Source organism: Tachysurus vachellii, chromosome 15 (assembly GCF_030014155.1).
Source record: "Tachysurus vachellii isolate PV-2020 chromosome 15, HZAU_Pvac_v1, whole genome shotgun sequence".
Classification (NCBI taxonomy): Eukaryota; Metazoa; Chordata; class Actinopteri; order Siluriformes; family Bagridae; genus Tachysurus; species Tachysurus vachellii.
In genome coordinates this window covers 7,855,501-7,877,844 of record NC_083474.1, presented here as the reverse complement: position 1 = coordinate 7,877,844, position 22,344 = coordinate 7,855,501, and the positions used below count along the sequence as shown (strand labels likewise).

The following is a 22,344-nucleotide window of genomic DNA, read 5'->3' as shown; positions in this document are numbered from 1 at the left end:
CTGTGCAGCATTAAGCTGAGGTACATGCGGTACATCCAAAGTATGTTTTTATGTGTATATGTATAAGTAGTCCTTAGAGCTACTGTATACTGTAAGTAGTAGTCCTATTAGTAGTCGTATTACTTGTGACTTACTAATTTACTTACTTACTTACTTACTTACTTACTTACTTACTTAGTACAATGACAAGAGTCACTTCTAATAACAACATGATATACTGATACTAATGGTGGTGCGATTTGATCCTGTGCTTTTACTGTCTTTTCCTGAAATTCTCTCCATGTCAATGTAGGTTTCCAGTAAACAGGCCAGTAGGTGGACCAGCCAATTTAAATTGCCCTTTGTACACTATGTCCTATCAAGGGTTTATTCAAACCGTGTGCACAACCATGGGTTTAGTGGGGACAAATCCAGAGCCAACTTTTCATCGCACTGCTGTCACAAGAATCTACATGAATGACTTAATCTTATAAAGTGTTCAGTGGGCACAGCTCATGTAAATGATTCAAAATAATAAAAGTATCATACAACACAACTATGTTTACATCATCCACTGACACACTGTTTCAAGTTGACCGGTCCCTATATGTTTATCTAGAGCTAATGCTATTTGTTATAATCATGTAGAGTAATAAGTGCAGGAATCGAGCTGGGAAACAGTTAAACGAACTCAGATCAAATCAACCAGGTAATGTAATTATGTTGGCTTTGTAGAAGCCAACTTTCTGTTTTCCTATTTAAGCTTAGACAAAAATTTATAAAATTTAATGTGGCCTAGGGCTTTCGAGCCACATGCACCATATTCGGATATGTTGTAGACCCTGGTCTGAAGTTTGTTGCTATTACTTTTCTAAGCGATCCGAGTACCGGTACTTCCGGTACCGGGTCTCAAAATGGCCTTTTTTTCCCATAGACTCCCATTATAAACTTTGGAGGTTTATAACTTGGCAAGCTTTCGAACTATCTACACCAAACTTGGCCAGCTCCTTTAGGGTGATACTCTGAACAGAGTTTTAAATTGGTGTAGCGACTGGCCTTTCGGTTGTGCCGCAGCCCCTCCCCCAAAATATGCAAAATCAAAAAATTTTGCACAACATGGGCATGTGACATATCAAAACACTCAGCCCAATGAGGGGAACTTCCTTAGGAGAATTTGGATGACATCACATGCTCGTCTCCACTTGCCTCCAAATGTTTTGGCACCCTATCTTTCTGTCCACTTGCCTCCAAAAGTAACACTGACCCTTATGTCCACTCGCCTCCAAAAAGCACCGGCCTTTGCGAATACTTGCCTCGTCAAAGCCAACATCAAAGTTTGTCGCGACGAACTTTACAAATCTAGTTATTTATTTACAGTGCATTTAGCATACTATTAATCATTATTTATCATCCACTTATGTCTCATGATGATACAGTATGAAATTGTGTGTAACATGACCATAAGCACTGTCTTCTCCACTCGATCCAAAACTATAAATCAATAAAGAAAATCAATATTGCGTAATATTTGTAGTGATACTGTTTAAGAGAATAAGTACAAGGTTGAAAGAGACGCTCGTCAACTTTCATATCTGAAATCATTAAGAGTTTTATGTTAACTTTATTTAAAGAAGCAATATTTGACGTATGTTCTTTGTTGTGTAAACACGCTTTGCTCCAAGGACTTCAAGGGCAAACAGAGACAGAAGTAAAAACACTTCTGTTTAAATTGTTTGCCTACTGGAAATAATCAATGACCAGAGCAGGACTCACAAATCCCTGGAATCTAACTCACTTACCATGTAGCTTAGGAAGTAAAATCATAATTGCTTTGAGTTTTCTAATAAGTGTCAGTGTGTTGTAAGTGTAGCCTAAAGCTGTATGTACTTAACGATGAATTCTTGTTTTTGTGGCTGTTAGAGCTTCAGAGAGCTTCATGTTTGGCTTTGATTTTTTTAGTCAGAACATCCCAGAAGACAAACAAAAAACTCAAACAGCACCTTTAGAGCAGAATATAAACAAACAGCACCTTTGTTCTCTGAATATTAGCTATCACCATAGATTTTGGAAAGCGTTTTCAGGAACTTTCTGGGACATTCTGGGTCACTTACGTGGGACATGTCCTTGTTATGAGTAATAGTGCCAATTTTTATTCTGCAGCATAGAATGACCTCACTTACACAGTTTTTCACGAGCATTTATCCAGTCTTTCAATCCATATTTAGTTAGACGTGTGGCAACATGTTTCTTAGTCGGAAGCAGTGTAAAGGACGTGGTAGGAAAATCATCAGAAGTGTCTTTGACCTCGCTTGACTCAACCTTGCAATGACGACACTGCGATTACTTTGAAGATGAATTGTCAGGAATGTTTCAGCTACATGACAGCCAATCAAAGGAATCTCTGCCACTTCGCACAGCACTCCGCTATCATACTGACCCTCCACGTGGTCTCTGTTGACACAAGCAGAGTGCAGGAAGGTCTCTGATAAGGGATTTCTATAAAAGACAGGATTGAGAGTTGTACTTTACAGACCCTTACTACAAGGTAAGAACAGGACACAGACATTCACAACATGAATGTAAACTGCGACATTTAAAAAGTTCTGACCATCAGTAATTCACTTTGTCTCTCCTATATTTCAGTGTGGACACGAACGTTGTCTTTAAATTTTAAAAAAAAAAACATGCTCCTGTATGTGATCTTTGCTGTGACACTAGGAACTACAACAGGTTGGTATACTTTGTAAGCTGTAATAAACAGATTTATTCATGAAATAGTCTTCTTTCACGATTAAATATTGAGCTCACACTCTCGTCTACCATGTAGCATTTCCTGTCAATCAAGATGCTGCCAGTCGAGAAGGATTTTGGAGTATCCATGATGAAAGCACAAACTTGGCCATTGATAAAAAAGATACCACCAAGAATTCTGAGTGAGTTTTTGTTATTGTACTTTATATTTAATATTAATGGGAAAACAGAAGAGTGGGTCTAAATACAACAAATCAATTTGTATGTTGCAGTGGAATGTGGAAAAGCCACGTGGTGAGCAGCGACCTTTATTCCCCAGACTCCCTGAACCCCATGGCAGCTGAGCTCAGGTACAAACTGAGTCAGGAGTCAGACCGCCTTCGAGCTCGCTTGAGACAGGAACTATTGGATCTCCGTCAGAGATTGTCTCCTTACCCTAGCCACCCCCAGGGCACTGTGCCTAATGTCCAAGAGCTCCTGTCTCCCTTTACTAAGGGCCTCCAGATGGCTCTCGAATCCAACACCCATCAACTCTGCAGCCATCTCAGGATCACCATCCAAGGGGTTCAAGCTGATGGACCTTTGCTATACCAAGAGGCAATAGAGAAGATCAGACAAGCTATGGATGAGAGTCATAAGAGAAGAACCGCTGGTTTTGAGGACTTTAAAACAAAGGCATTTGAGGCAGTTGAGGAGGACAAAGACAGTAGTAGGAAGGATCTATGGGAGGAGGTGACAGCCAGTTTGGGCCAAGAGATCCTGTCATACAGTTTGGAGGTACAGGGCAAAATTGCAGCACTGAAAGTCTCATTAACAACACTACTCACTTCATCAGAACCCTTAGGAGCTGAAATGGTTTCCAAAGTGGACCAGTTCTGTGATGGTTCCTCAAGGCAGAATCATAAATTTATTGCTAATTTAGTGCAGCAAATATCTATGATTGAGGAAAAGCAGAATAAGGGCGAGCCACCAAGTCATGTAAACATAGACTCCATACAAGAGGATTTCTCCACCAGACTAAACGCATTACTTCAGGACATTGTACACACTATAAACTAGAGAGGCCTGTCCCTCTCCATTCACGTCATAATTACCTCATTAATGTAAATAGAAGTGCGACTGTACAGTGTGAATTATTGTCTTTTTGTAGAAGACTGCCTCTTAAAATGTCTAGTAAAGACAAACCTTGTATATACTGTAGAACAGAAAAATGTAATGTCTGCTTGTCTAGTTTTGTCCAGACAAACAGTCCAATGCAAAAAACACCAATGGACCATTTTTTTAGATGCAGATTTATTATGCTTTGTGTAATCAATTATCTAAAGCGTTCTATTTTTTAAATAAATGCATAAAATTTTAAAGTTATGGTATGTGTGTATGTTTATGTATGTATGTATAATTATTAATCAATTAATTTAACTGTAGGATCAAAATAGTAAGCAAATCAGCACATGATAGCTTATCACAATGATTTCAATAGAGAAGCAAAGTGGACACTGTGTATTTAAATCCATAAGGGACATTAGATTAAATTATCTATGCAATCTCCAAATGAAACCATTTTATTATCGTCAACCATCATCAAAATACTTAACTAAACATATGTTGTATTTACATATTGGATGATTCTAATATACTTTATAATATCTAGCACAAGATTGAAATATCTTTAACGATCTCCTTCCAGTTCCTTCATGCATTTACAAACATATTTAGTTGAACTGTGTGGACCATTTTAGATATTCAAGAACCTTTCATGCTTCATTAAGGTGCTCTAATATATTAAAGTGTCTTAATAGTTGGACTAAACTTTCTGCTTAAGCATAGAACAGATGACAGGCTTCTGGTGGCTCCTTAATTTGAAATAAGGTAGGTCAGCATCCTACCAAACCTTTTTCAGCACAAACCATCCAGCCAGAACAAGCAGCAATGCACCAGCAGAAGCAAATATTGCCCCTACTACCACTCCAGACGTGTTATCGTGGCTTTTATTGGACTGTCCGGGAACTCCTGCTGAATGAATAAGTCAAATCATGTCATTAACCAAGGAGTTAATAGTAAAGTATAGGGGGACTCTAAATTGTAAGATACATTACTACAGTCTAAAGCTAATACATAAAATCAAATTGTCATAATCATTGAAAAATTAAAAGATTAAGAAAAGGTGAGGGAAAGGAGTAACCAAACCTAATAGCAAGAAAGAAAATTTATTTTCTCTTGTGTAGAATTCTCTTGTAGTTTTTAAAAAAGATTTATTTATGAAAACAATTTTGTTTTTACTTCTTGTGCATATATTCACCTTAAATCTATACACATAATTTCTTTTGGCTTTGCATTCATGAAAGTACATATTCATAAAAGTATGTATTAGACAGAACAAACAATATTTATGTTTGAAAAATAACTGATATGGAAAATGTATATTATATAACTGGATGTATATAAAACTATGTATGTATAATAGTTATATGAAATAAATCAAATCCCCACACAATTGTTTCCAATACATGATTTTACAATGCACATCCAGACTAATGATAAGGAAGGAAAGAGAGATGCTGGCCATCATTTAAAAAGAGTTGTAGGATGACATGAAATTAGCAGGAGCCTCAGTTACACTGTTTACATAAATACATCTTTGTCCACATTCACATTTAGACAATTCAGAACTCTTATTGAACAATATACTCCGGTCAGATGAAACATTAAACAAGCCTCAAGCCATAATGTTTAATGTCTAGCCCGTCATGTTTTGAAAAAAGGGATATGTGTATGATCACAAGAACACATACACATACAGTGAAGCAGTGAAGTATGGTGGTGGGAGCACCATAAATGGAGCAGCTTCTCTAGACATACTAGGGCTAGAATGGAGATATTTATCGGGCAATATTAGAGGAGGAGTTTTGTTTGTTTATGTGTGTACATTTGTAGTGGATATATGCACTGGAAGTATAATAACAGAACAATGATCAGCAAATGACATTGCCATCACATTCTCAACATTAAGCTTACAGTAGAAAACCTCTTACCATAAGCAGCAGCTGTTGGTTCAGCTGAAAAATCAGTTACAAGAAGTCTTTCAGTGATGGACTATCACAGTCATTTTTTCATACCAATACTTTGTGTATTTTTAGCTTTGTCAAGCTTGTATACTTACTTTGGGCAGCAGTATAAAGTGGCCCAATTGACACAGAAGCCGTGGTCGGTTGTCCAGGCTCCACAGATCTCTTTCTTCTCTTTCCATTGCAACCCTGCACAAGCAACATGCAATCCATCATAAAAATTACACATCTATTTGCCATGATTCAAAAAAAATTGAAGCAAGTGATACTCTTTGCTTACATTTATAATGTTTAGGCACTTGTCAGGTTCACAGAGTCTCAGGATACAGTGAATGTAGATGGAGGATTTGTCTTGGTTGCGATGCTCCACAAAACGAAATGCCTCAAAGGAGAACCTGCTGTTTTTGGATATCCCATTTGTCATGACAGTAGTCCGAGGGTCAGTGTTACATCTGTGGAGGAACAGGTGTGACTCTTTATGCATAAAACAGAGTGAATTAAGTAGCAACAGCAAATGTTGTTGTATGTAAATGTGGACAAAAACTCTATTCCTCACACAGTGAAGAAGTCAAGTTGTTCGCTGTTGTTGAAGGTGTAAGGTGATGGAGTTGCAAAGCAGTGGTCCAGGAGGAGATTAAAGCTATAACAGAGAAAACATGATTAATTTCTCATTACTCATTTCTTTCCAAATCTCTAACTTTTTTTTTACAGTTGGCACTTATAAAGATGTATTCATACTTCCCAGAAAGATTAACTGCTTTGACCTCTATGTAGACCTTGGTTCGCAGTTGTAGTCCATTTTGTGGGACCACCAATGGATAAAAAAAGGTAGAATCCTAAGAATAGATTAGATCATGGTGTCATGAAAGACATATTTTTAACCCATTAAAATGAAGCTGGTAAATTAACTCACATTGTACACGCTCATGCTGAGATTATCAATAAAGCTGCCATTTTTGTCATTAGTCGCCAGTGACACCGATGATCTGGAAATGAAAACAATAATGTCAGTCACTGCTGTTTTATCAAATCCTTAAAAGTCTTAAGGATACTCCCTACTGAGGTTAATTGTGTACGATTGCTACAATTTTGCTGTTTGTATTTTAACAAGAAATGAAATGAACAAATAAAATAGACAATAAAATGGAGAAAAATGGAGAAATTAGCTTGAACTTACGCCACAATCTTGGTGTTGTTGATGAGGTATTCCAGAGGATAACGGCAGGAGAAGCGATAGTAGAGGTCCGTGGAATAGCTGACAATACCTGCTGAAGAGGTCGGGGTGTCAATGAAGCTGGAGATGATGACCGACTGGATGTTGGAGAAATTGCGGAAAGGTCCGGAGGCACTGGGAATCTCGTCTACAATCTAAAGAACAAATAACACACTGGTCAACATATTTTCTCAGTCCATACTATTTTTTGGTGATATCACCACTTTAACCATTTTGAATTTACTTCAGATCAGTTTTATTCATGTTTTCATAAGAATTCAGTAAAGATGCCTTGTTCTTACCTGAAGTGACTGCCGACACAGGTTGCCCTGACTGTCGTTGACAGCTAGTGCATACCGGATGACAGGAGGGTCCACGCTGGTGTCTATAGCACCTTTGCACTGGCTATTATTGTGCATGCCATTCATGGCCAGTCCAGTGGGGTCGAAGCCAGCCCATTGTGCTGTGCACAGGTTAACTTCCAGTTTGATGACACTGATTCCGCAGTCCACCTTCAGGTCATCATTATCTGAGTATACAGTACGAAGATTAGTATCTGGTAAGATGAAAAACATGACAGAATTCATTGTAGGCGTCCACACTATAGGTCACTCACTTGGCACCCTCTCATAAAGTGAGGAGCAGTTATAGATAGTGAGTACCGGTTGCCAGGCCAGGGTCAGCACAATGAGACACAGTGACTGCAGCATCTTCACAGCTGAGAAAAATCCTAAAGAATTGATTAATTACAACTGTGAAGCATTACACTGTTGAGTATTAGCTAACTGAAATTTACTTAAAGTTTTTTTGTACTACCAAATTTAATAATATGAAAACTACAAAATTTAAGACTACATTGTAAATCTTTTTTTTTTTAACTAATTCTTTAAATTCTTTAGTTTAGCTATTAAATTTTAGTTGAAATGTCAGTATACCCTACGTTGTGTCCTCCAGTGACAGCTATGCACAAAGCCGCCCCTTATATAGTGTCAGAATTCCAGATAAGTATGAACAGGTAAGTATATAGCTCCAGGGGAATCCCACATACACATATCACCCTCCCACCAAAGTTGTATACAGTATGGCTCATATTTTCTTCAACTCCAAGGAGGGTAGATAGTGTTGCTGTCTCACAGCTTCAGGGATCCTGAGGTCAGTTTTCCATCCTGAGTCCACTTGGGTTGCCTCCAGGTTCTCTGGTATCCTTCCACCTCCCAAAAACATAATGATCAGAGGATCGTCTAGGTGTGGATGAGTGTGAATGGTGCCCCATGATATCTATGCCCTGTGAATCAGTATTCATGCATCACACCCAGTGATCTTGGGATAAGGACCACATCTATCACAGCGTCTCATGGCAGCGATGAGAAAATAAACTCCATGGACATGAGTGGCAGGCAATAAATTATAAACAACTACAGAAGTGTGTTATTAGGTTTTAACATATATAGCAATCTTTGTCATTACTTTGGTTCTGTGGTATCTTTGGATTAGATTCCACATGAAACAATGGCAATTAAGTTAAAGTGCAGAATCAATCTAATGTAAAACCAGTTAAAAACTTTAGAGCTATTCACACTGGGTTACTGGTTATAATCCTTGCATTTTAAACCTTGTTAGAGAAATGGTTCACACTTTGAATTTTGAAGCATCACTTATCTGATGAAACCCTGCTCCAAAACAGGCCTAGGGCTGCTTTTGTGGTGTTATCTCCACATTGTAATGCCAAATGTGTAAAATGTGAAACTAGATGCTTAGCAACAGACATCAACTCAGAAACTGAACAGCTTGTACAGCCAAATATCACATGAAGAACAAGGATATATTAACACTGGTTGTATCAGATAGCAAAACACTGAACATCACAGTGAGGTTTGCACTGTAGAAACTGAGAAATACATGAAACACTGAAAATTTTGCAGAATTTGGATTTCAACTAATCAACAAACTTATATAGGCCAAAAAAGATTATAGATCTATGAAAGCCATTATTTTAAATAGTCGTACATTGTATTTATCCAATCATGGTTGACAGTATTCTCTCTCACTCATTTTCTACCGCTTATCCGAACTACCTCGGGTCACGGGGAACCTGTGCTTACATCAGGCGTCATCGGGCATCAAACACCCTGGACGGAGTGCCAACCCATCGCAGGGCACACACACTCATTTGCTCACGCACTACGGACAATTTTCCAGAGATGCCAATCAACCTACCATGCATGTCTTTGGACTCGGGGAGGAAACCGGAGTACCCGGAGGAAACCCCCGAGGCACGGGGAGAACATGCAAACTCCACACACAAGGCGGAGGCGGGAATCGAACCCCCAACCCTGGAGGTGTGAGGCGAACGTGCTAACCACTAAGCCACCGTGACTTTGCCCTTAAAAACTAAACAGACTTTCAATTGTTTATAGTTTGGTGAGCATTGTATATTGTCAAGCCTCCATGCTTGTTGCTATCCTTTGAATTCAGAGGCATTTGGAGGGATTTGAGCAGCTAAGATGCTTTGTGCATGTCAGAATTCATCCTGTCAGCCACATATCACCATGTTTCACAGTTTAGTCAGTATGTTTTAGATCACAAGCTGTTTCTTTCATTCATCTTCAGTAAGCGCTTTATCCTGGTCACGGTTATGCTGGATCCAAAGCCTATCCCAGGAGAATTCACCCCAGATGGGATGCCAGTTTATCACAGAGCACTTCACACACACATACACACACGTTCATACACATACAAACCTAAAAGCAATTTACAGCTGCATTTTTTTGACACAATGGAAGGAGAACATAGAGGAAACTCATCCTGGGGTACATGCTGTGAGGCAGCGATGCTACCTACTGTACCAGCATATTCCACCACATCCATTATGCATATAAATACCCTCAAACTAAAACTCAAATTCTGTTATTTCATTTATACCCAACTGCCCTGCATGCAACGTATATCACATGCAAACTAAACAAAAGCTCGTAAAATATCCCTTCATTTGCTTTTAATTGCTTTGGTTATTCTCATGAGTACACGAACTACCCTCAAGCAACAACCAGGAAATGGATAAAAATATTCAGAGACATAAAGCCCTTTAAACAAATCAAAAATGTGATAGAGACAATAAAACATATATTACACTGTTTAAGACAAGCCACATGGTAAGCTAAATTAGGTATCATCCCCTGGGGATGTACATGTATGAATACATATATATATATAATATTGCAGAGTGTCATAAATAATCAACTGTAGTCAGGAGTAGTGCATATTATGTTCCAGAATCTGAGAGAAACCCTGACAGGCTAAAAGCCTGTCTGAACAAGTAAAAGGTGTTGTCTGATACAAAACATACAAAGAATTAAGTAACATGTTTCTGACACTTTTGGCACTATACTCGTCGTCATGTAATATTAAAGTTAAATACCTTGTGCTCAGATGACATTATAACATTAATGTGAGTATAAAGGAACAGTTTCACATTACACACTTCTTTAAATCAAAGATAATACTAAGCTAAGAAGAATATTATATACTAGTTGGCGTCAGAGGTTTGGGAAAGTATCTTTGAAGATTTTGCGTGAAAAACTATTCAGTAATCAGATTTGGGGAAAAAAATCACTGTTTTAAATATTAATATTTAAATACTGAGAATTAATGTATTTAAAACCGCACCTGAGGTAAATCAGTAAAGAATGTTTACAGAGAGCACATTGTTGATATTCTAATTACAGACTACTTTTTTTTATTGTTTTTTTTTTTTTCTCTAGAAGTTTAATGAAGAAATTTGTTTGAGCTTCTTGAATGCAGCTTTTAAATTGAGGGGGAAAAAAGTGATCCCTGATTAATGTCATACATCCATTCCCATGTAATGATCTCAGCTAATTTGTTATTCATGATCTCATTAGTAAGTACTAACTGCACATAAAAACCTTCTGGATTTTTATTATGACACATCTGTATTCACAGTCACTAATTACACAAATTACTAGCCTGTAGATGTAAAGCCACAAGCGCATCATTAAGAAATCTTTGTCTTTTTAACTGTCACACAATTAAAACAGTGACAAATTTTGGTCTGGTTTTAAGACAGTGTCCTATTTAGATATGTGAAACCATCTGTACCAAGCTCTAAATAGAGGCAGGATTAAAATAAGGTAAGAACAAAGTGTCTAAAATGTCATTCATATGACACAAAAAAGATCTGCTATGTCTTTCATTTTGTATTCTTCCTGGATATGTTTTCAAGCACAAACAATTGCATGATCACATTTCTTGAAGGACCTGTGGCCATCAGACTCATTTATGATACCAGCTGAAGAGTGTAAAGAGATACACTGGGAATTGTGAGGCTAGACCAGGGGTCGGCAACCCGCGTCTCCGGAGCCGCAAGTGGCTCTTTCATCCCTCTGCTGCGGCTCCCTGTAGATTTGGAAAATAAATATTTAATTGAAATTTATTTTATTTTAGTTAGTTAGTTTTCTAAAAAATGTAATTCTAAATTCTAAGATTATGATGCTCTTGTAACACGTGTTTAATTTTTTTGTCGCTCAAAATATGCGTCATAACTGCCGACAAACAGAAGCAGACACATTTTTGGTTTGCTGCAGCCGGCAAGTTAAAATTTTGATGTCATGAACATTAGACATTGAACATTTTATTTAAAAGTAACCTTCAACCCAGCATTTTTTTGTTAAGGTTAGTTCAAACTGTTCAAAATATTTTTGTTTGCTTGCAGAAATAATTAATAAAGAAAATAGAATTAAAATTTCGTTTACTCTGTAGCAGTTCAATGATTTCTGATTGATAAATGCAACACACTACAGTTTTTTCTATACTTTCCATAAAGGTAAAAAACGATATATGCAGTGTTATCTTCATTTTAGATGTCAAATGGGTTTTGTGGCTCCCTGTGTTTTTTTTCTGTGTCTAAGGCCACGTTCACACTGCAGGTAAAAGTGGCCCAAAATTTTTTGGGGTCAAGTGACCAGGTCAGACTTCTTCAGGAGTAGTGTGAACACTCAAATCTAGCCCAGATCTGATTTTTTTCATAATCAGACTTCCATATGTGGTCCTGAATCAGACCCAAATCAGATTTTTTCCAATGTGGCCGCAGTGTGAACAACCAAGGCGGATTTGATGCGACTTTTACGTCAATCTACATCGACATTCGTCACAATTATGCGCCGGCGAGTACGCACACAAACGTGACTACGCCTACAAAATGGATCAAATAATCAAAAGTTGCTCTCGACATCTGAAAATTTTCAAAACACTGCGTCTCTGTGCTGCCATTACACAAACATTTAGAAAGAAAAGCGAAAATACTTACTTCCTCCATAACCTCACCAACTTTAGCGTAACGCCGTGCTGCGTGTGACATCATTGTTATTGTTCGTTTGCGCATGCGGGTCAGTTCGAAACAGCAAACAGTTCACACTGTTATCTGATATAGGCCACATTTTAAAAGGTAATGTGAACAGCCAAACAAAAAAATCAGATCTGAGCAAAATATCCGAATTGAGCATTAAGACTTGCAGAGTGAACGTGGCCTAAATAACTCTTTGAGTGTTTAAGGTTGCCGACCCCTGGGCTAGACAGACAAAGTAGTAAGACTGATGCTATGACATCAAAGCAGTTGTGACTCAATCAATCCCTTACTACATTTTGGTGTCATGAATTACCATTGATCAACTTTAATTTGAAGTGTATACTTCATTCTAGGCTCAGAATAAATGACAGTGAGGCAAAAGATTAAAGCAAGAATCAAATTATTGAGAATCACTAATCTGCAAAGACGTGCTGGAATTATGGATGAGTTTTGCTTTCTCACCAAGAACTATCAGCATGAAAAGCTTACTTTTGGGACAAACAAAACACTGATTAACTATGACATTAAAACCTCTGACAGGTGTGAAGAACGTTGATTATCTCGGTACACTGGTATCTGTCAAGTGGTGGGAAATATTAGATAGCAAGTGAACAGTCAGTTCTCATGATGTGTAGGGAGCAGGAAAATTGGCAAGTGTTCCCAGTAGCAGTGGTCACTACCAAGAGAAGTCCAAGGAAAGACAACTGGTGAATCAGCAATAGTGTTATGGCTTCCCAAGGCTCATTGATGAGCATGGGGAGTGAAGGTCAGAATATCAGGCCTAGTCCAACAGAAGTACTACAAAATTTGTAGCACAAATATCTGTAAAAGGTAATACAGGCTATGATAGAAAGGTGTCGGCTTCACAGCTAGCTGAGAATGGAGTTGCATTGCGGCAGACTAGTCAGGATCCACATACAAACCACTGCCCTTTGCCAAAAGCACCTACAATGGAAAAGGATTTTAAGCAACGAAAGAAGCTGGCCTAGTCTAATGAATTACATTTTTTTACATTATGCTGAAGGCTGGTTCTTGTGTGTCACTTACTTTTGAAAAAATCAGTAGAAGGTACGTTGATGGAGGCAGTGTGATTCTCTGGTCAATGGTCTGCTGGGAAACATTGGGTCCTGGTACTCAAGTACACCTCTTCCAGCTCCATCACCAAAAAAGCCTAGCAGCATCTCTACTTCCTACAAAGGCTGAGGAAAGCACATCTCCCTCCTCCCATCCTGACTACATTTTACAGAAGGACTATTGAGAGCATCCTGAGCAGCTCCATCACTGTCTGGTTTGGGAATTGCACCATCTCAGATCGCAAGACCCTGCAGCCGATAATGAGGACAGCTGAGAAGATCACTGGAGTCTCTCTTACCTCTATCACGGACATTTACACTACATGCTGCATCCGAAAAGCCAACAGCATTGTGGATGACCCCACACACCCCTCACACACACTCTTCACCCTCCTGCAATCTGGAAAAAAGTATGAAAGGATTTGGGACCTCACAACCAGACTGTGTAACAGTTTCTTTCCACAAGCCATCAGACTCCTCAACAACAGAACTGAATTGTATCCAAGCACATACTCACACTCACACACACACTCAACTGTGATCTGCACCAAATACACACTCATACAGTACAATATATGTACACCCATGTCTACAGCAACATCCATATCAAACTGTTTACATGCTGTTTTTGCACACTGTTTATGCTATCAATGCACATGCTGTCTTGTATTTCAGTCTTGTGTTTCAGTCTTGTACAACTCATTACAATACCTCATATAACTGCTGTTCATTCCTATTTTCTTACACATGTACTGTAGAATATACAGTATGTACACTGGTCGGCGCTGCTTTTGTGTATTGTCTTGTAGTGTTTTGTATTGTTTGTTTGCACTGTTTTTTGTCTTGCACTTTTTTGCACCAGTTGAACAGATGCACTTTATGTGGCTAGGATTAACTTACTTTAAGTAATTAGCTCTGTGTTGTTCTGTGTAGCTTTGTTTGTGTTCTATGTAACACCAGGGTCCTGGAGAAACGTTGTCTCTTCACTATGTACTGTGTCAGCTATATATGGTAGAAATGACAATAAAAGCTTCTTGACTTGACTTTACTCATGACAATGGTATTCCCTAATGGCATTTAATTAGAAAAGATTTTAACCCCTCTTTACTCAAATTTATATAAAATTCATTTTACTGATCAAGATTCACCTTCAAATGCTTTATCCTGGTCAAGGCAGTGATGGACACAGAGCCTCTCCTGGGAACACTGAGTGTAAGGCAAGGTTACACAAGTAACCTATTGCAGGGCATTTCACACACAAGCATTCACATTTAGGGGCAATTTACAGTTGCCAATCCTGGTATGTTTATGTAACGTCAGAAGAATGTCAGGATCCAGCCCGGACTTCAGCCATGTGCATGTGTTTATGTTTTGTGTCACGTGTCTGCTCCGCCCTTGTCTCGTCCTCCCCACCTCTGCACACCTGTTCCTCATGTGTGCATTCATTCATTCATCTTCTACCGCTTATCCGAACTACCTCAGGTCACGGGGAGCCTGTGCCTATCTCAGGCATCATCGGGCATCAAGGCAGGATACACCCTGGACGGAGTGCCAACCCATCGCAGGGCACACACACACTCATTCACTCACGCACTCACACACTACGGACAATTTTCCAGAGATGGCAATCAACCTACCACTGTCTTTGGACCGGGGGAGGAAACCGGAGTACCCGGAGGAAACCCCCGAGGCACGGGGAGAACATGCAAACTCCACACACACAAGGTGGAGGCGGGAATCGAACCCCCAACCCTGGAGGTGTGAGGCGAACGTGCTAACCACTAAGCCACCGTGCCCCCCTTTCATATGTTCATTGTTGTTAGTATTTAGTTGACCCACGTTGCCTTAAGCAGCGCAGAATCCTCTGTCGTCTGTTGTTGTTGTCGTGATGTTGTCGTCTTGTCCTAGTCTGTATCCCTGTTACGTGTTTTTTTTTTTTTTAATAAACCTGTTTATTTTACGCTATCCTGCATTTGGGTCTATTTTATCCCTGCGTCCCTGACAAAGAAACGAAAGGAAACCCACAGGTACACAAGAACACATGAGAATCTAAACAGTCAGTAACCTGAGATCAGGGACCCTGGAGCTGTGAAGCAGAAACTGGCGCCACTGCGCCTTCGTGGCCAATACTTTTTGTTTTTAAATGCACTTTATAAAGATATCTGTCCTACCTTGACTCTAAACTAACTATGAAATAAAACAAAAGTCAGATGTTGACCTTGACCGGCTGCAGAGGGAGAGTGTAGAATACCAGTTGTACTTAAGTACATAAGTTATATTTTATTTTCAATATGGTTAGTTTATGTTTTATGTTTTAAGAAGCTGATCTGTATAATTCATTGACTAAACAAACATCATTGTAGAAACAGGTCTATCAGTACAGAAACATGGCCATTGGATTTTGTGCGATTTTCTAAATGGGAATGTTACAGAGTATGTATCCAGGGTTCTTTGGCCAAGTGCAGGACGATGGCACGATGTTCTGACTAATAATGCATTAGTGCACATTAGATGATGGTGCAGAATTAACAAGCATCTTGAACCCACTTTCCTGACAAGACAAGCAAGGGAAGAAACCGACTGTGATGTAGCAGGGACCTTTTATAGACTAACCATGTGAGGTCAAAGTCAGAGTCACTGCAGCTAATGGTGATTGGCAAGGAAATGAGAATCAAGAGCATTCTAGCTGTGAAGGAAACACCCTGGTGTTCTGTAATGAAAGAGACTGCATACTGGTTTAAAGTCAATTAAAGCTGTAGTTTTAAAACCAATAGTTCCAATTTATCAGAACTTTCTGGTGGTTTCTATTTGTTGTGGATGTAAACCATGACTCAAAAAACAAACTCAAAATGAACATGTAATTGATTTATTGATTAAATATGATCAAGTAATAAATCCAATTTGCATACTGTACAATTTACTATTTGATTTTGAAAATGCTGTTTGAAGTTATCACAATATTTGTATATTAAAAGAAGATTTTTTTTCCTTCACATATCTTTTATTTTTTTACATATACACTATCTCACCCCTCATATTTTTATAAATATTTTATCATATCTTTTCATGTGACAACACTGAAGAAATGACACTTGGCTACGATGTAAAATAGTGAGTAAATTTGCTGTCCCCTCAAAATAACTCGACACACAGCCATTAATGTCTAGAGCACTGGTCACAAAAGTGAGTACACCACCAAGTGAAAAATGTCCAAATTGGGCCCAAAGTGTCAATATTTTGTGTGACCACTATTATTTTCCAGCACTGCCTTAACCCTCTTGGGCATTGAGTTCACCAGAGCATCACAGGTTGCCACTGGAGTCATCTTCCAATCCTCCATGAAGACATCACGGAGCTGGTGGAGGTTAAAGATGTTGCTCTCCTCCGCCTTCCATCTGAGGATGTCCCACAGATGCGCAATATTGTTTAGGTCTAGAGACATGCTTGGCCAGTCCATCACCTTACCCTCATCTTCTTTAGCAAGGCAGTGGTCATCTTGGAGGTGTGTTTGGGCTCATTATCACATTGGAATACTGCCCTGCGTCCCAGTCTCAGAAGGTAGGGGATCATGCTCTGCTTCAGTATGTCACAACACATTTTGACGTTCATGGTTCCCTCAATGAACTGTAGCTCCATAGTGCCAGCAGCACTCATGCAGCCCCAGACCATGACACTCCCACCACCATGCTTGACCGTAGGCAAGACACACTTGTCTTTGTACTCCTCACCTGGTTGCCGCCACACACACTTGACACCATCTGAACCAAATAGGTTTATCTTGGTCTCATCAGACCACAGGACATGGTTCCAGTAATCCATGCTCTTAGTCTGCTTGTCTTCAGCAAACATTTTGCGGGATTTCTTGTGTATCATCCGTAGAAGAGGCTTCCTTCAGGGACGGACAGGCTAACCATCCACCCCTTCAACCTCTGCAGCAATGTGCAAAGTCTTTTCAATCTTCTCATAGCCTACACCATCTTTATGTAGAGAAACAATTATTTTTTTCAGATCCTCAGAGAGTTCTTTGCCATGAGATGCCATGTTGAAATTCAAGTGATCAGTATGAGAGAGTGAGAGCGATAACACCAAATTTAACACCCCTGCTCCCCATTCACACCTGAGACCTTGTAACCCTAACGAGTCACATGACACTGGGGAGAGAAAATGGCTAATTGGGCCCAATTTGGACATTTTCACTTAGAGTTTTGTACTCACTATTGCGGCCAGCAAAGTATCATTTCTTCAGCGCTGTCACATAAAAACGATATAATAAAATATTTACAAAAATGTGTATTTACTTTGTCCCTGTTCTTTAAATTATAGCATAGGGACATTTCTTTCTTTCATTGCATATCCCAGCTTGTTATAAAGTTGGGGACAGAGCACATTGTCAGTCATGATGCAGAGCCCCATGGAGCATAAAGGGTTAGCAGCTTGAACCTCCGATCTTCTGATCAGTAACCCAGAGCCTTAACTGTTGAGCCAATTCTTTGCTACTAACCCTTATTGAAACCCTTATTGAAATCAGCAATGTGACCTGCAGTTCTTACTCATGAAATAGTGCATGTGAGGGGGGAAAAGGGTGGAAATATGGAAACAATTGTTAGATAGAAATAGAAATATGTTGCTAACAATCAAAACCCTCAACAACAAAAAAAACTGCAAACTTTAATATAATGCAGTGAACTAATACACATATAAAAAGAAATGGTGCCATCTAGTGGACTGCATGGATTTGGTCTTATAATTCTTTTCTTTTTTTTTGGGAGTTTTTCTGATTCTGGCAAGATATACATGCCACTGTTGGTGTGGAAGGTAAAAAAAAACTAATTAATATTAAATACAGTAATAGATATTCATTGTTTTGTGTTTGTGCTTGCAGTGAGGTATGTTGTATGTGAGTTTTACCATCTCTACAACACAACAGTAGACGGATCCATCTGTTTCCTTAGAAGTGGTCAGCACACAGGAGGAACAGGCCACACCAGGCCACCCTCCAGGACAAGGGGTAGACCACAGGGCAAAGCAACATAGAGGAGGATCTAAGGCCCTGTCGAAATGTATATTTGAAAGCATATTTTTTCTCTCTCTCTTTTAAAAACATCGCATCCGCACCAACATATGTGTCCACACAAAAATGATTCACTCTCATGAGCGTACTACAATATATAAAACTTTCATAAACCATTATGTCAGACCTCAAGAATAATATTAAGACCGCACATATTGTGCGGAAGCGAAAACACCAACATAGCAAAAGATTACATAAACAAAATTTGAAAAGAAGTACAAAACACAGCAATGAGACGGTGTAAACCCTATACAGTGAGCATAAAAGTTCTTAGGAATAAATCAAAGGGGATAAAATACTCATGGACTCATATCACAGCTCAGGAGTTTTATAATTTCATGGGGCTTGTCTTATATTCCGTTTCAATAGGTTAGAATATATTCATTCATTCATTCATCTTCTACCGCTTATCCGAACTACTGTACCTAGGGTCATGGGGAGCCTGTGCCTATCTCAGGCGTCATCGGGCATCAAGGCAGGATACACCCTGGACGGAGTGCCAACCCATCGCAGGGCACACACACACTCTCATTCACTCACGCAATCACACACTAGGGACAATATTCCAGAGACGCCAATCAACCTACCATGCATGTCTTTGGACCGGGGGAGGAAACCGGAGTACCCAGAGGAAACCCCCGAGGCACGGGGAGAACATGCAAACTCCACACACACAAGGTGGAGGCGGGAATCAAACCCCGACCCTGGAGGTGTGAGGCGAACGTGCTAACCACTAAGCCACCGTGCCCCCCTAGAATATATTTATAATTATTTTTTTTTTTTTAATTCTTAGCATTGTCTCTAGTGACTATTATTCCTAAGAACAGATTCAGAGTTATCTCATGGAAACTTCATATAAGTAATCCAGAGGATGGTGTCGAAAATAACACAAGAAGAGGCACAGAAGATTATGACTGCCTGTTCCGCTTGAGAGCGACAAGACTGATCGTACCCCTTATCGATATGATGATGGACACTTGCAAGGCTTTATAACACCCTCAGAAAAAATCTTTCCAAACTCACATTGCAATGATTTAGTAAATGAAGTGCAAACCAACCATGTGGGGGTTCAAAATGTTTGCCCTGAATTACAGCAGTAATTGCTACACTGTGGATTTCACTGTCTGCATGGCAAAAATGAAAATTCCCCTCAGGCAGAGGATTCGCATTTGACTCTGATCAAGCCAATGTTTGTACATCATTTCTACACAAGCCTTAAACTGTTCCTAAACTTACTATACTGTACCAGCTGAATATAATCATGTGTTGAGAGACAACATTAAGAAAATATCACCAGTCTAAGTGCCATGCTTTGAAGAAAAATGTGCTCTGTCTCTCTGCATGTCTAGATATCTTTGCCATACATGCACCATTCTCTGGGTACGCAGTACAGAGACGAGTAAAGGCTAATGGACTGTCAAAATCGACTGCTGATGGGGACAATAACTATATGTTGATCCCTGTAAAAACAGTGTAATGTTACCATTTTAGAGAACAACCGTATCTGAAAGTAGACTAATACTAGTTGCGTTTAGGAACATGTGCACTGTGTAGATTATATATATATATATATATAATATATATATATATATATATATATATATATATATATATATATATATATATATATATATATATATAGATAATGTTTCAGGATTTCAAAAGTAAGATGAATAAATTATCTTGAATGATCCAGATGTTAACCAGCTGTTTGGCTGCTGGTTTGATTAAAAAATTGATGTACTGCTAAAATGGATGGAGCGTTTTAAAAATACAACTGACCATATTTGTATGTGCTTGTTGAGCATCCCTGTGCAGATTTAGTCTCCCTTTTGTTGTAATAATAGCCTCTTCTATTTAGGAAGACTTTCCAGTAAATAATACGTGGCTTTCCAGTAAATATGTTGATTTGTGATCAGTGAGTGTAATTTTTGGCCATATAGTGTAGACAGTGAGTCATGGTGAAGGAAGACGACACGTCGACTGTAAAAAAGCATTTTCCAGGTGCAGCAATTTAAGAATATTTCACTCAATCAAAATTTATGTTTGCATATGCAGATTCCATTTTGTCAATTACTAAAGCAGACGGTTCCAAAACACACATCTTAACCAGAGAATAGTCTGTGGAATAGTTTAGCAAGTTGACTCGGGTCATGTTGAAATGTTTGATGTCTAGACTTTGTGCCGTGGTGAAACAAATATATCTGAGAACTCTAGGAACCCAAAGATTCTTTTTACAGAATAAATTATTCTCTTTTTATTTTTGCACATAGATATTTTCCCAGCTTGAATTGCACAATTTGTTTTCTTTGACGGCTTTAGGGTGAGAATCAACAGGACTGAAACTAACAAGAGAAGTAAAAAGAATGCGGATTGTTACAAAACTGCGTTTTTAATTCCTACTTTCCTTTGCTGATTTTGCTGTTTTGCCATGAGAACTCCATGATTCACTTAACTAACTAGATTCTTACTATTGAGCAATTAAGTGCCTCGAAAATTGACGTTTTGATTTGTTCAAATCATTTGATTCATTGAGTCAAAATTCAATGCAATGTGTGTACAGTGTGGGTGCAGTCTTGGTACATTGTGTTTACATTGTGGGTACAGTGTTGGTGTGGTGTTGGTTCAGTGCTGGCGCAGTTTGAGTACAGTGTGGGTTTAATGATGGTGTAGTGTGGGTTCAGTGTTGTGTAGTGTAGGTACAGTGTGGGTACAGTCCGTATTTGGTGCCGATAAAATGTTGGTGTTGCGTGGGTACAGTTCGAGTATAGTGTGGGTTTGATGTTGGTGTAGTGTTGATGTAGTCTGGGCACTGTGAGAGTACAGTGCGAGTGCAGTGTTGGTACAGTGTTAGTGCAGCTCAACAATCATCAATAATTAAACAATAAAGTAAAGCACACTTCACACTTTTACTGTCTCTATAAGAAAAAAAACATTCTAATTTTAACAATACAGTACACATACGTGTCTGATGGTTTGATGTACAAGTTAAGACTGACAACAGAAAAAACACTGCATACGTAGAACAAAAGTGCAGTTTTCTGTACAAAATGCATGTCAAAATGTATAAAATGCTTGAAAGCCAATTTCAAAGTGAAATTAGCTTATGTTATTTTGTATGTAGTTCTGTACTGCTGAATTGGCCCTCCTTGGATTTATACTCCCTTGTATAAGGGATTGTGGGTGTACTGTATATAGAGGTCTGTTGAGTGGGACAAGTCATGAAGCTCGGTCAACAAGGCTGCCACAATGAATGCATTTTCCATACATTTAAGTTTCACTGAAATTGCTCATTATAATTTCATTTCCAGTTATCTAGGAAAGTTCTGTAGTCAGTACTATAAAATGCTTATGTACAGGCAGTTCTTTTGGGGGTTTGAGACGAACCTCACTAGCTGGCTAAGAATGGCATTCCACAGTTGTTAATAATAATAATAATAATAATAATAATAATAAGAAGAAGAAGAAGAAGAAGAAGAAGAAGAAGAAGAAGAAGAAGAAGAAGAAGAACAACAACAACAACAACAACAACAAGAATATTTATTATTATTATTTTATTATTATTATTGCTGTTGCTGTTATTATTAGGGTTCAAGCGCGAAGCGCTGGAAACCTATTGTTTTTGTTAGGATTATTATTATTATTATTATTATTATTATTATTATTATTATTATTATTATTATTATTATTCCACCCTAGAAACGGTCGTGCAGCCCAAACTGTAAGGCCTAGAGAGCTCAAACTTGGTCAGATGGTAGTACTGGTCACAGTTACTCAGGGCCAAAATCTCAGCGGAATCGGACAATCTGGGGCGCTTCAGCGTTTGTGCC

At 38.7% G+C, this 22,344-nt stretch overlaps 2 protein-coding genes across 2 annotated transcripts in view; one reads left to right on the top strand and one right to left on the bottom strand.

The window, feature by feature from the left end:
• The window catches only part of zgc:162608 (uncharacterized protein LOC100037332 homolog), a 131,203-nt gene extending 127,278 nt beyond the window's left edge, over positions 1 to 3,925 (top strand). The window contains exons 2-4 of the mRNA XM_060888685.1: positions 2,628 to 2,709; positions 2,807 to 2,912; positions 3,003 to 3,925. Coding sequence (XP_060744668.1) covers positions 2,664 to 2,709; positions 2,807 to 2,912; positions 3,003 to 3,789 — 939 coding nt within the window. The 5' untranslated portion in view covers positions 2,628 to 2,663 and the 3' untranslated portion in view covers positions 3,790 to 3,925. The remainder of the gene's footprint in view (positions 1 to 2,627; positions 2,710 to 2,806; positions 2,913 to 3,002) is intronic.
• A 308-nt stretch (positions 3,926 to 4,233) lies between these two features.
• LOC132858371 (zona pellucida-like domain-containing protein 1) lies at positions 4,234 to 7,734 on the bottom strand. The gene is made up of 9 exons (XM_060888686.1): positions 7,625 to 7,734; positions 7,311 to 7,537; positions 6,973 to 7,163; positions 6,709 to 6,781; positions 6,534 to 6,631; positions 6,352 to 6,435; positions 6,076 to 6,247; positions 5,891 to 5,984; positions 4,234 to 4,743 (listed from the first exon to the last, which is right to left on the bottom strand). Exons 1-9 carry the CDS (start codon positions 7,716 to 7,718, stop codon positions 4,613 to 4,615), a joined length of 1,164 nt encoding a protein of 387 aa, XP_060744669.1. The 5' UTR covers positions 7,719 to 7,734; the 3' UTR covers positions 4,234 to 4,612.
• Between the last annotated feature and the right edge of the window lie 14,610 nt (positions 7,735 to 22,344).